The sequence below is a fragment of the Malurus melanocephalus genome, unplaced genomic scaffold (genome assembly GCF_030028575.1).
Source record: "Malurus melanocephalus ecotype Western Australia unplaced genomic scaffold, MMel_1.1 scaffold_526, whole genome shotgun sequence".
NCBI classification, from domain to species: domain Eukaryota; kingdom Metazoa; phylum Chordata; class Aves; order Passeriformes; family Maluridae; genus Malurus; species Malurus melanocephalus.
In genome coordinates, this window is record NW_026623758.1 from 369,039 (window position 1) to 382,386 (window position 13,348).

The window sequence follows — 13,348 nt, forward strand, 5'->3', positions numbered from 1 at the left end:
ATATGACATCTCACAAAAAATAATAGTATTTTTAAAACCTCCTACCCGAGTGGATTTGAGTTATTCAAAGCAAATGTGGGGGACTGAGAGCCCTCTGGAATCCATCAGAGATGGGAAAGCAGCGCTGTTTGCTCCCCTCCCTGGGCCATGCTCTGCTCTGTGTGCCTGGGTGGGACTTTCTGGGAATCCCTGGACAATTTTGTGCATGGACCAGCAGAATTTGGCTCCCAGATATCCAGAAATATGTTTGGGACACAGTGCAGTGGTACAATCCTCTGGTTCTGAGTTTCTGTAGGAAGCCACACCTTYGGCCAGGAGTGTTGAGATGAAAAAAGAAGCCTGATGAGCTCCATAGTGAGGTCCCTGCTCCAAGGATTTTTGCATTTCCTGGACAAGGATGGCCATGGAAGCTCCTGAGGTGCCAGCAGTGCAGGGTGAGGTGCAGCAGTGCAGGGTGAGGTGCAGCAGTGCAGGGTGAGGTGCCAGCAGTGCAGCTGCCTCTTTGTTTGTAAATGCACATGACAAAATATTCATTTTCTTAAGGGTAGCTCACCTCCCCTCACTTCAAAACAGTAATGCCAGACCATGTCAGCWGATAACCCAATTATTTATATGAGAATTTCCTGTTGGTTTAGTGGACAATCTAACCCCTGTTTCTTTTTCATAAAAAATCTGACTTACTCAATGTAACAGAGGGGTTTTTTTTTTAGTCCTTCTTTACCCTCTCTGAGCATCATGTAATGAAAACAGCCTTCAGGTGTTCAGGATTTTTTTCCCCCTCCTGTTACCTATTCCCACATGTGCACACATAGTCCTAAAATTATCACATTGCATGCACTTGCTGCAGGGAGATTCCTCTTCAAGGAAGAGAATATGCAGCAGGATCACATTGATTCCTTGATCAGCACAGAGCCCAGCCTCTTGTGTGTCTATTACTGCAAAAATAAAGGCAAGATTCCACTCCCCTTACTATACATAATCAACAGAATTATTTTGAAATGCAATTTTCTTAAAATAATCACCGAATCACCCAAAAATAATTTCTTCACCAGTTAGCAAAGAATGATGGATTTCAGTTTGGCCTAAAGTGTCTGGAACATCATGCCTTAAATCCAGTGGTTTTGGTTAAAATCCCTTCTGCACACAGTTGTAAAGTGCACCAGCAATGTGAGGGAGGGTGAGAGGAGCAAGGGATGGTGAGAGCTCTGTGAAATCAATTTTGCAGCTGTTGCTGGTGAAATCTCCAAGGAAAGAGGCTTRAGAACCAGTGAGCCCATGAATACAAGCAATACAAAAATAGTAATTTTAAACTTCATCGGTGCTTTTATAATGMAGGTAGTGAAACAGCTTCTTGTGCATACTCACAGAGTCTGGAGAGTTTTATTTAACTTGTGTGAAGAAACAAAAGGGTGAAAAACTACCAATTTCTGAGAAGTGCACTTTGATGCTTATTCACTGTAGAAAATTTTTGGTTTGTAGAAAACAGTCTGAAAAGAATTTGCTGGCAASCAGCATTTCAAACTCCTCTGTATAGATCAAAGGCAGTCATCTGGAGCTCTGACTAGTGGTAAACCTGGGTGAAACTCCACCCCAGACATCCTGGAGAATCCATCTTTGGTTATTCTTATATTGATATATACAGTGACAACGAGGTGATTAGGATTAAAAACTCAAAAAAAAGTTCAAGTCTTTACAGAAAATCAGCCCCTTTTTTTTTTTTCTGAGATACTTTCTAGTTCATGATGGCAGTCACGGTGTGAGGATGGTCACATTAAATGCTGGGTGATCTCTGCAGTGCTGCTGTGCTCTGATTCAATCTCTCAGCGAGTTGTAGGCTTTGGTGGTCCGGCTGTTGATGAAATCCGCCTTCTTAAAGTCAGCCTTTGGGAAGAAAAAAACAGAATGGTTCATTATCTTCATTCCAGCTGCCTGAAAGCTACATCAGGAGCTGTGGGAGGGGTTAGGCAGAGTCCTGTGCAGTCACAGAGACAGAACAGGCAGTGCTCCTTTAGTCTGAGATGGGTGAGACRAATAATTGGAATTGTTTCACTCTCTCCAGTGGCTGCACCAGGAGCTGCTCTCCCAGTTCAGCTCTGCAGACTCCTTGAAGTGACTAATAACTGAGATTAACCCAGCTGAGATTACCCCTATCAGGGCAAATGACTCATAATGACTCAGGATTTTATCCATTTCATCTGATCAAGTCATTTCTGTGGCTTATTAGGCTGAAGTTTCAAAAATGTCCAGGCATTAGATGGTCTGAAGTTTTCACTGCCATGACTGATGTCTCTAAGGGACCCAACTTGCACTGGAACAGCAAATAATCAGCATTTTTGAAAATCAGGTCTGACAAAGGTGCCTATAGGCATTCCTAAACTACCACTGACTTCAGAAAATTCATGCCATCAGGGATATTGCTGCACAGTAAAATCAGGAATGCGGTTGTAAAAAAACAGAGACAACAAAATCTGCTGAAGAATTTATATGGCACAATAACCTTATTCTTGAACAAAGATTTCTGGTTTGTGGTGCAGTTCTGCTGAGCGTGACGCAACACTGATAAAAGTTACTACACTGAGAAACTTATTTTGAGCAAATTTCAACAAAAAAAAAAATCTAGCATTTATTATTCAGCTGCTTTTCTTTGTAAAGGCTAAGGACCTGGAACAGTTTTAGGTTATAGGAAACTTGAAGTGACAAATTCTGAACTGCAAACAAACAAGGGAATTTGCAAAAAACAGTTTGCAATGCAGGGGGAACTTAGGTAGGTAGGTAGAAATTAACTCAGCTGTGTGACTGTTGAAAAAGCAGTCACAGAGCTTAAAAAAAAAAAAAAGAAACAAAGTGGTTTATGGCTGACTCATGCTGTCATTTTTTATTTGACTATGGCAGTAACTGTTTGCCAACACCTTTCCCAGGCTCTAGGTTTTTTTGTCTGAATACAAGTGACACCTTGGCTACCAGGTGCCATGCAAACAGCAAGGAGAACAAAACCCCTCTGGTTTTAGAGCAGGAAACTGCCTCGCCCGCCTTTGTTTTTCTGGCACTTTGGAGCCTCTGTGCCAGCAGTGGATGGTCACCCACTCTGCACCACTTCCCACCATCTGACACTTCTGGCAGGCAGCAGCAACACTTTTCATCAACTCTGCCTGTGGATTTAAAACCACGGAGGGAGAGAACACGAACATGGATGGGCAGAAGTTAAGGCTGTGCATTACTTACACGGGATTGTGTACAAGTAGCAGGAAACCAAATTCAGGGACCACTTGAAATCYTATCATAGGTTGATTCTTGAACGTGCAGGGGTGTTAAGGGCCCAGAGGACAAATGAGAAGGTCTGACAGGACGGGTGACTTGTGTTTGTGCTTACCTTTTTGTAAGCGCTGTGCAGGTCAGTGTGTGACCACAGCGAGTAGAGCAGGACTGAAGCAGCCCTGCTGGCTTTGCTGAACATATTGCTGCAATTTTGCAAAAAAAAAAGAATGATAAAAACACATTAAAATCCCCACATCACAGTCACAGTGCATGTACAGACTTCAGCAAGCATAACCTCATAGCATTTGTTTTGTCTCTATTCCTAAATGCTGGTTTGGTGCCCTTTAGGTATTGTAGGATGTTTCATGGTGTCCTTAATATTGAAACCAATGAAACATGCCTGCCTGATTCACTCATTCTGCAAAATTAGGGAGAAATCCAGTGCTCTATCCCTACAACTTAGAGCAGCTATCATACTATTCATTTTCAGCTGAGGAAAATACACCTCAGCACAACAAGCATTTCAAAGAATCTTTCCAGTAGGAAAAATCTCTGGTTAGTTAGACAGGATTTAAACTATTCAGGGCTTCACGAGGCCTCCTTTACTGAGATTAATTTCCTCTCCCATTTTGCAAAGAGAGAGCAAGGCAAGCAGAATAATTATTTGTATTTATAAAGCATTAATTATCTTTTGAGTAAATATTGATTACACTTAATGACACATTAGAGAGCGGTTAAACTTTAAATCTGTTTGCTGAAACGACACTTTATAAATTATTTTTATTATACAATTTAAGTATCTTTTATTATATTATATTCTTTTTACAGATCTGTAAATTCTATAAAATGTATTAATGCACTTTATTGCAGGGCTGAGTTACAATGAACCAGAAAACCATTTTGGGTATAGATAAGTACCTAGTCATTATATATATCAGAATATAGATAATGTTGTGCAGTGATCTTCTGAGGAGTTATTTAAAATGCTGGCACATGGTCAATTTAGCTGTGAATGGAACAGCTGTTTTAAGAGATTTTTCTGTATTTCCCAATCAGTGCAATTCYATTCCCATCACCTGGCTGAGCTGCACCTTGAGATGGAGGATTTTTTCTCCCCAAGAGGCAGAGGCTGGGGTTCCTTTTTTTCCCCAGGAAAGGAGGGATGTGCTGAGAGCTGTGCAGTGCCATACCTGTCGTTGATGCTGATGGCAATGACCTTGGGCAGCCCGTGGGTGCTGAGCAGCAGGCGGGCGCTGTGCGAGCTGCCCTGGGTCAGGTTGAACAGGGTGTAGCAGGCGGACGCCGCCGTTTCGCAGGCGATGTCAGACCCCGGCACTGACTCGGGCAGGACCGACACCAAATCAGGCAGAACTTCTCTGGCTGCAAGGGGGAGCAGAGATAAGCAATTCCATGACTGACAGGGGCAGGTTTCCTGATCTTATTGCTCCATCCTCCCCCATCAGCGTGGTTTCATAGCTGCATTTCATCCCCACCATTCAGCTGCATCCCCATTCCCTTGGTCAGCCCCATGCACAACCCATTGACACCTTTCCTGCTGTACAGAACTCACCAGGCATGTGCCACATCCTTTTAGAGATGTTTTATATCTCAGTTTGATTCAGAGGSTTCATTTTGGTTGGGAAATATAGACACATAACTAGAAAATAATATGCTCTTCCAAATGTTTTCCTTTTTTCGGACTTTGACCTGAATTCACACATGCTTTCAGTCAATCAACAAAAACATCTTTTGACAGAGAGATGGTTCACCTGAAATTCCCCTAGCTCTCTCTGCCATGGGTAAAGCAAGGAAATTACTGTGAATGTGCAGGATGAAGCACCTGCCCCCAAAGCTCTGTGCTRTTCTGTCTTTCTCCCACTCTCATAAATGATTTTTTCCTGATGAAATCCCAGCTTCTCATCAGTTTGATTTCTCCTCTTTCTGGGGGATTCACCACTTGTAATTTTTAACACCGCATGGATTATTCCTTTGAAATCAGCCAGACAACATGTTATAATATTTTCATTGATAGGGATTGTTCTCTAAGGATTACACAAGGCCCAGGAGACTCTTCTGCAGAATTCTGGAGGTTAATCTGTCCCATGAGCCATCTGTACATCTGTAATTTCCCTTTTTCCCCTTGGTGGGAACAAAGAAAAGGACAACTAATTTATGAATTCATTTGATCCCATCAGTAGCAAAAAGTCCTAAATACACAATAAACTGAAATGAAAATACACAGAATAGAAATGGATTCTATTTGGAAATGAGAATGAACTATTTTTCCTATAGCATCTCACAGCTTCTGTTCTCAAAAAACCTTTTTGCAGCAAAACTCTGTAGCTGCAAACTGCAAAGCTTCTAAACTTCAAACTTCTAAACTTCACAGAGCGAACTTGTAAAGCTTTGTGTCTAATAAGAGAAACCATGATCTTTGCTAGAAGAATTAGAGATGTTCTGTGATTTCCTGTGAAGCATTATGCAGCTGTGGCAGCACAGAACCCGGCACCCATCTGCATATATCCTATTGTAAGTGAAAGAAAAACAACCTCTCTGTGTAGACTTTACATCAATTACATATTTTTGAAAGTGACAGCAATGGAATTATCTGATGAAGAGTACACAATATAGAGGAAGTTTGAGGTTAAAGACTTCTTTAGGCAAAACCCTTCATTTTAAACCCTGTACTGTCACTGCAAGTATCTGGTGAAAAATTCAGTCTACTAAACTGATGGATTAGGGTTTTTTTTTGCAGGTTTCTCTTTTTTTTTAAAGCAGAAAACTTTGAGAAGAAGAGAGCAGAGAAAGCGCAGGGGCTGCTGTCAGTCTTGGCTCACCTATGTCACTTTGCAGGGAGGTGTTTCGGGACAGGTTCCTGAGCAGGGACACGGCTGTTTTCTTCACGGCGGGGTGGCTGACGTGCAGCATGGCTCGGATGCTCGGGAGGCCATTTGCCTTCTGGACCACTGTCCTGGCCACTGCCAGCGGCATCTGCGGAGATGGGTCAGTGCCAGAAGGGAAAAAAAGCCACACTCTGCCACATTTGAGACATTTAAACAGTTTTAAACCAGAGTTATGTATGAGTTGTGACAGGAAAGGAAGGTGAGATGACCGAAGTTTCAAGCCCTCAGTGTTCAGACAGACAGCAGTAGTTTCTTCAGCACAAAAATGATCTGCTCTTGTGTCAGAGCCCTCCTCTTCACAAGGGACTGTGTTCCAAAAAGTGACTTTTTTATGCTTTTAACAACTGCTCATCCCTYGCTGTGTAAGGAATTAGCAAACTCCACACACGGAGTTGTACACAGAAGCAGGCCCCATATTTGCAAAAACACATATTTGCCAAACACATATTTGCCAAGCAAGSAAAAGCTGCACTGCTGGTTGTAATTTTCCCTTCAATGTTCTTAATTTCCCTTCACCATGAGAGAGCCAGGGACTTGTCCRTGGTTATTGGTGCTCAGCTGCACTGCAGCTCTGAGCTCTACGCATTCACATCAAGAACTGAATAAAAGAAAGAGAAAAGGAAGAAATCTGACTTACTGGTCCAGTGCCAGCTGTGAGGTTCTGCAGAGCTCCCAGGGATGCTTCCTGGGTGTAGTTCCTGGTACTCTTTGCTATTAAGGACAGATATATCCTGATCAGTGTAGAATGCCAGAGTGATTCAACACCTTTGGGATTGCTCTTTTCCTCAGGTAGYGGGGTGTCCTGTTGCTTCTGGACATGGAAACAGATCAAGCCTTTAGAAACACTGATCTTACAAGACTTAATGCATCACAAGCTAAATCAGCAATTTCATTACTCTCTATGGCCACACTGTGTGCAGACTGTCAAGGTGTGTGCTCAGAAAATAAATTGTAAAATTTCACTATTTAATGACAGTGGCCAGTCCATGCCATGGAATTCCTCAGCCAAAGAAACTTTTGCTATGTCATTGTCACCACCAGCAGCTGAATGAGAGAACTGGTGTCAAGGACTATTAATAAATTTGCATTTTTAGGGCATCAGCCTACCAGATATATCAATAATAGACTGTTAATTAGATGACAACYTTATTCTCCAGAGGCTGCTACAAGTGATTAACCAAATGAGATGTAATTAATCATGTAYTTTACCTCTTTTACTTTTCTGCTCCGTGTCCCGAAACAGCCCGGTGTTTTATCATTGCTAGAAAYATTTCTTCTTTGCATATATATGCTCTGGGCATAGCTCTCAGGGAGCTCTAACTCTAGCTGGTAGGAGAGGTTGTGAAGAATGCACACGCAGTTCTCCGTGGCCTAAAATCACAAAAGAACARAAATTGAAAGCTTTGGCACGCGTTGAAGGGACACGTATAGACACGGGAAGAGATTTCATTTTTTGATCTTCAGCAACTGACTGCAGAGTTTTTAATGCCTTGTGGAAGAGGCTTCATGCCAGTGATGAAGCAGACTGCCTTTACAGTGATAAATTAAACGTGCCCTGGGATGTTCCTGGGCACTGAGGCCAGCTGGCACTGGGAGCCTGCTGGAAATGCTCCTGGGACATTATAATTCCTCAACTGTGCCTGGGAATTGTTTGGGCGAGTGCTGCTTGACACAAGCCAGGAGTGTGCCAAGAAAGGTTTGAGAGCTTAAGAGTAAAGGTGATCATGTACACACCTCACCACAGCATCAGCAGGAGGAAAGCTTTTTATCTTCCTCCAGGAGAAAGGATTTTTCTGTGGTAGAATGCTTTTAAAACAAGACATTCCTTTCTGAACATGGCTAAGGTCAGGTCTAGGATTTCTGAGTGATGAGTCTAGCAGCAAATAGCTTTATTACCAGTTCCTTCTTTTGTGAAAGTTAAAAAAAAAAAGGAGTGGTTTTAAGAGAAAATGCAGCAGGGAGCTATTGGCACAGGTCAATGGGCTGGATTCTCCCTGAAGCTCCAAATGCAGGGAGATGGGGAAGCTCCAGCAGCTAATCCTGGAATAGAGCTGTAAATGTGCAGTAATTATCCCTGCACAGCACAGGTCCTGGCAGATCCACAGCAGAGCCCTGAGGCTGCAGATAACTGAGGGCACAGCTGGCAACTTCACCCACTGAAACACAACCCTCTGCTCTCACAGCCTCTGCTCAGGGGGCACTGCAGGCAGGGGAGGGAGCAAGAGTGGGAGAAGCTGGCATCTGGATGTGCTCAGGTCCTTGGAGTTMCCAGCTTAGGCAGCAAGTGGAACTTCTAAAAAAAAACGAGGAAAAGTAATTCCATTCTAAACAATCACACTGCCACCAAAAGGATTTAGGCTCTTCACTTCTTATGGGATATGGAGCATTAAATATAAAAAAGAGTAACCAGATTATTTTTTTTAACTTCTAGCTATCTAGCATCCTGAGACAACCAAAAAGGCAACAGCTGACTTTTATGTTTCAGCATCTCAGAAAGTTGAGATTTTAGCTCACATTTTCTAAAAAAACAGAAGTTTCTGCCTTTCTCTGGTGATTCTGGAAATGTTTTCCCAGTGCTAAATTATGCTATTCTTTTAGATATCAGGATAAAAATACTTCAAAAAGCTTCTTACTGGACTTTCACCTTTGGTGGCAGTTTTAAAAGCTGTAGAAATAAATTTTGTAGTTTCATCACAGCTGCTTCTGAACACTGACTTCTAAATAACAACAACAAAAAAATGTTCACTTGGCAATTTCCCCTAGGAAAACTCTTTTCATCTCCAAGAGTACCTTGTCATTAGGCTCATGGTCTGCAATAGCTCCTTGGATATAATACACAAGAGAATCAATCAAACCTTCACATTCTCTCATCTTTTTCCTTCCTTCTGGGCCAGCGGAGCTCATGTTTCTGTGCAGGAAAGAATATGTTGGGGAGAAGAGATTTAGTCAAAGGTATTTCCTTGTGAGAAGAGATTTAGTCAAAGGTATTTCCTTGTGCCCCTCTGACAAACTTTTCCAGCTAAATCTGGAAGATTCTGAAGTTCAGGTTGACTGCTTCCTTTCTTCAGAGCTGTAATCTGAGCCAGTTCTGGGTAAAACTTCCACTCACTGACAAAAACAAATACTCCAGGAAAACAAACCACTGCATTTGGATGGGTAATGTAAGACATGACTCAAATTTGCATCTCAAAGTTGAATTAATCCTTCTTAAGCAGTCAAAAAAAACCTGGACTTTTTCACAATTCCATTTTTTGTTATATTTTTAATATTCAGAATGGTGAAATTGTCAGAGGAAAGATGCTTGTAAAGATTTCCACACACACAGATGTCCTTTAGAACTGATTTACTTATACTTGCTGCTTGAAGCTGCTTGGCTCTAACCAAGCTACAGATTTCCAGGGAAGCAACACCACTTACAATCTTGGGACATAATTATTTTTACATCTCCACAAAGCCTGAATTATGGAATATTGGAATTATAAATCCAGGCCTTATTATTTTGGACTCCTGCAGCTTTGCTGGCCAAAAGACTGCACATTCCACCTCTTTTGTTTGAAATAACATTAAATATAACCCAATCCTAGCATACATCAAAACACACAGGGACCTGYTCCTTTACATGGTTTCAGGTTGCTTATTTTACATGCTTACTTTGCCCACTAAAAATGACAATGTTTACTATWTTATTAATGACAAAGCCAATAAGGTTTAAACTTTCCTGTGGTTATGACTGTAAAATGAACATAGCATTTTACACACAGTCATTTCACTTCTACCATTTTTTTTCCTCTTGGAAGTACACATTAAATACTAATGCACTGTAATTACAATTTTATTTTAGGCCGTGATGTCAATGTCTCTATTTATCAGTTCATTTATTCTTTCATGGAATAGCACATCACAGAATCAATATTCAGATTCCACAACATGGCCTACTATAGGCATCCCTTTGGAATTTAATTTTACCTACATATGTCACACTCGAGGCACGTCAACCTTTCCYGTGTTTATGCTGACAGAAACAAACACGTTACAGCCCTCCTGGTGCATAGCAAAAATAGTTTCTGGGGCACACWGACTAAAAATACCATTTCAGATAAACGTGGAATTTCTCTTGCCAAGGACACTTCAGCTGATGCTGTGTTTTGTTTTGTCCCAGTACACTGCTCTGAAACATTCTCAACTTTTTACTGAATTTTTCACAGCTGCTGCTGCTGGATRTGGAGTAAGGTCATGCCCTGGCCTTGCTGTCAGCATGAACAGAGTGGGGCAAAGAGGTTTTACAGCTCAGGAGGCAGAGAAAAGCCTGAATTAGGGGTGCTGCGCTGTTCTGCAAAGGAAATTAATTATGGGTCTCTGTTTCATGAAGAAGTTGATGCTCATCCAGTGACAGATGTCAGTGTGTGTCTGTGTGCACACGTGGCTGCTCCGTTCTCCACCTTTCCCTGTTTCCATCACAACATGGACTGGGAAGGGAAGAGCTCCAGCTCTCCCACCCATTCATGTGTTTTCATCCAAAAAACACCTGGAACCACCTTACTCTAAACAGGGTCAGAGAAGAGCATTTCAAAAAACCTCAGCTGACAGCTTGTTTGCCAATTGAAGCTTAAGAAATTCCAGGAAATAAAAATATTATTAGATTGGTAAAAAAAAAAAACAAAAAAGTTTCTGAGAAGTGTCACAGAAATGTAAACCAAAAAAAAATTTTTTTTTGAAACAATGGAGGCATCTTGCCTACAGAATTCCAAAACTGACTTCATCTTGGCTTCCCAAGATTTGAGGTTCCTGACATTTGGAATGCCTCCCTCTGAGCTCAGGAGCTGGACTTATTTCAGTGGAGTTGCTGGAGGCTCTGAAATGCTTCAAGGCTCAGAATGCAGCCTCAGGGAGATGCTCTCCTTCAAATGACTCAGAACTTACATTCTGGCCTCACCTACCTACTAAAATCCCTGGCTTTGGGCACACTCAGATGTGGAAATCCTGGTGTCATGCTCAAAATTTGCTAATGTGGATGAATCTGTCTCTGTGCCTCATTCATCTCATTGTGCATTTGCTGTTCTGTCCTCTCCTTCACACAACCCCATCTGCAATCAAAACAGCTCTTTGCCCAGGTCCTGGGGCATGTGGGGAGGATCAGCCAATTCCCTGCTGGGAGATAGGATTTCGATCCAGAGATGTGAGGTAAATACAAAGAAAAACCGAGAGTGACTCTGAAAGAAACAGAATGATGATAATAAATTTTCAATTAGCTGATAAATAGCACCAAATGAAAGGGATACTCCCTCTAAGCCAACACTGAGTCATGSACTGACTGTTGGAAAGGTTCTTGACCTGCTGTGAATGGTCCACAAAACTGATAAGAAGAAGRATTTTGCTCCTGGGACTCATTCTGCTGAAACCGGTAATGTGAATTTAATTCAATTACCAGACAACGGTTTTGGGAAATTCTGTTCCCTTCATGCCTTACACAGTTCAAAAATTCACCAAGGACGGAAAGATATCTGAAAAAACAGAAGCACCAAGCTTCAAGCTGCTTGTTGGAAGGAACAAAATTCCTTTCAGGAACTGGGGGAGCAGATAAACTGAAGAGGAGGCAAGAGAAGATAAGAATGGATGGAAATAAACCTCAAGGAGTGGCAGGGCTATGCAAGAGGCCTTGGTTCAAAGGCTTGTTATCATCAGCCATTTGTTTTACTCTCTCTTGGAAGACCCTGAGCTTTCCAGCACAGCTTTGGCTTCGYTTCTCTCCGGAGAAAATGGAAGCAGATGTTGATGCAGCCTCCTGGGCTGAAATGCAGTGACACTATTTCCTCCCAACACAGCTTTCCACGGACCCTGGGGTCACTGTGTAACTCACCAGAAGCTCAGACCAGAGCTGGGACAAAGAGTGAGAAATAATAATGAAAAAGGAAAATTTTGAAAAACCAGAACCCACACAGGAGCACTGGATGCTTCAGTTCCAGAGCAATTAAAAAGGAAGGYTCTGTAGTGAAGCACAGCAGCTTGAGCATTCAAATTAACTGTTTTACAGGAGAAAGTGTGATGACTATGAATAAATTAGGTAAGTTCAGCATTGCAGAACTTTTGGGAACAGGTATTTCAAGGTGAAAATAGGACCAGTTCATTATCAGCTTTCAAGGTGTGAAAGAAACTGCCTTCCACTGAGCCTTCCTTTCAGTCACAGGTGAACTTATGTACATAAATAATATCCAAACCCATACGTTTTATATGCTTCTGACATCCTTTCAGACACAGAAGCGTATGGGAAAATATCTTGAAGATTTTTATCCATTTGTGCTGGAACTGGAGACAGAACTTTTAGGTGTACAACTTTCAGGCCAAGAAAAAAGTGACTTTACCTTCCAAATCCAACAGGACTTGTCCACAAATGTCTGTAACACTCAAAGGAGTGTTTATAGTTACTTTTAATAATCCAAATTTTAYTTGTTCAGCTGATTGTCAGGCTGTTGATTTGGCTCACTCTGCTCAGGCAGAGTGCTTTTTATCCTATTTCACAACTGAACAATACTATGATTCGAACATGCAGAATTGCATGGCAGACACATCTTCTTTTTATCAGGTTAAATTTGTGACCTGCAGTTTTTGTAAAGCTTTGCTCCTGATGTGGTTTTAAGACAAAATACAGAGCCAAAGAAGGGGATTAACAAATCCTTCTGAGGTCAGACTCCCTTATCAGTGACTGCACACAGTGACACAGAYGCTGAGATCCTGACCCCACAACACTTCTGGCAGTGGCTGCTCTGGCTSTGYWCTCATTCCARTGCTTGGAAGGATCTGCAATATCATCTGCTGGATGTGGATTCACTTCTYCTCCTGCTGCTTTGTCAAAGAGGATGAAGAAAGCTTTAATTTATTACCTGGTAATGRTGTGGCACAGAGCACGTGCCCATAGCAGATGCTGGTGTTAGATTTGGGCTGTGGGAGTCCCTTTCTCTCAATTGGTGCGTGGAAATCTTTGAAAAGAAGCTCTGGCATTCTCCTTCAGCTAAGCACTGCACTATGCATAACGTGTTGCACTTCAAAGGACTATTTTTACCCTCTAATAGAAGCTGCAGGCTACAGACTTTATCAACGTGCCCAACAAACATGTTAGCATTACAAAAGGGAAGACTAATTACAGATTTATACYGTGGCAAATAAATATACTCTTTAAACATATTCATGAGTAA

General features: G+C 41.8%; 1 protein-coding gene across 1 annotated transcript in view; it reads right to left on the reverse strand.

Annotated features, from left to right (window-relative positions):
* Positions 1-1,752: 1,752 nt before the first annotated feature.
* PKP2 (plakophilin 2) overlaps positions 1,753-13,348 on the reverse strand; it is a 34,228-nt gene continuing 22,632 nt past the window's right edge. The window contains exons 7-13 of the mRNA XM_057381756.1: positions 8,949-9,066; positions 7,368-7,529; positions 6,796-6,969; positions 6,093-6,246; positions 4,446-4,635; positions 3,371-3,458; positions 1,753-1,881 (exon numbers count right to left, since the gene is read on the reverse strand). Coding sequence (XP_057237739.1) covers positions 1,813-1,881; positions 3,371-3,458; positions 4,446-4,635; positions 6,093-6,246; positions 6,796-6,969; positions 7,368-7,529; positions 8,949-9,066 — 955 coding nt within the window. The 3' untranslated portion in view covers positions 1,753-1,812. The remainder of the gene's footprint in view (positions 1,882-3,370; positions 3,459-4,445; positions 4,636-6,092; positions 6,247-6,795; positions 6,970-7,367; positions 7,530-8,948; positions 9,067-13,348) is intronic.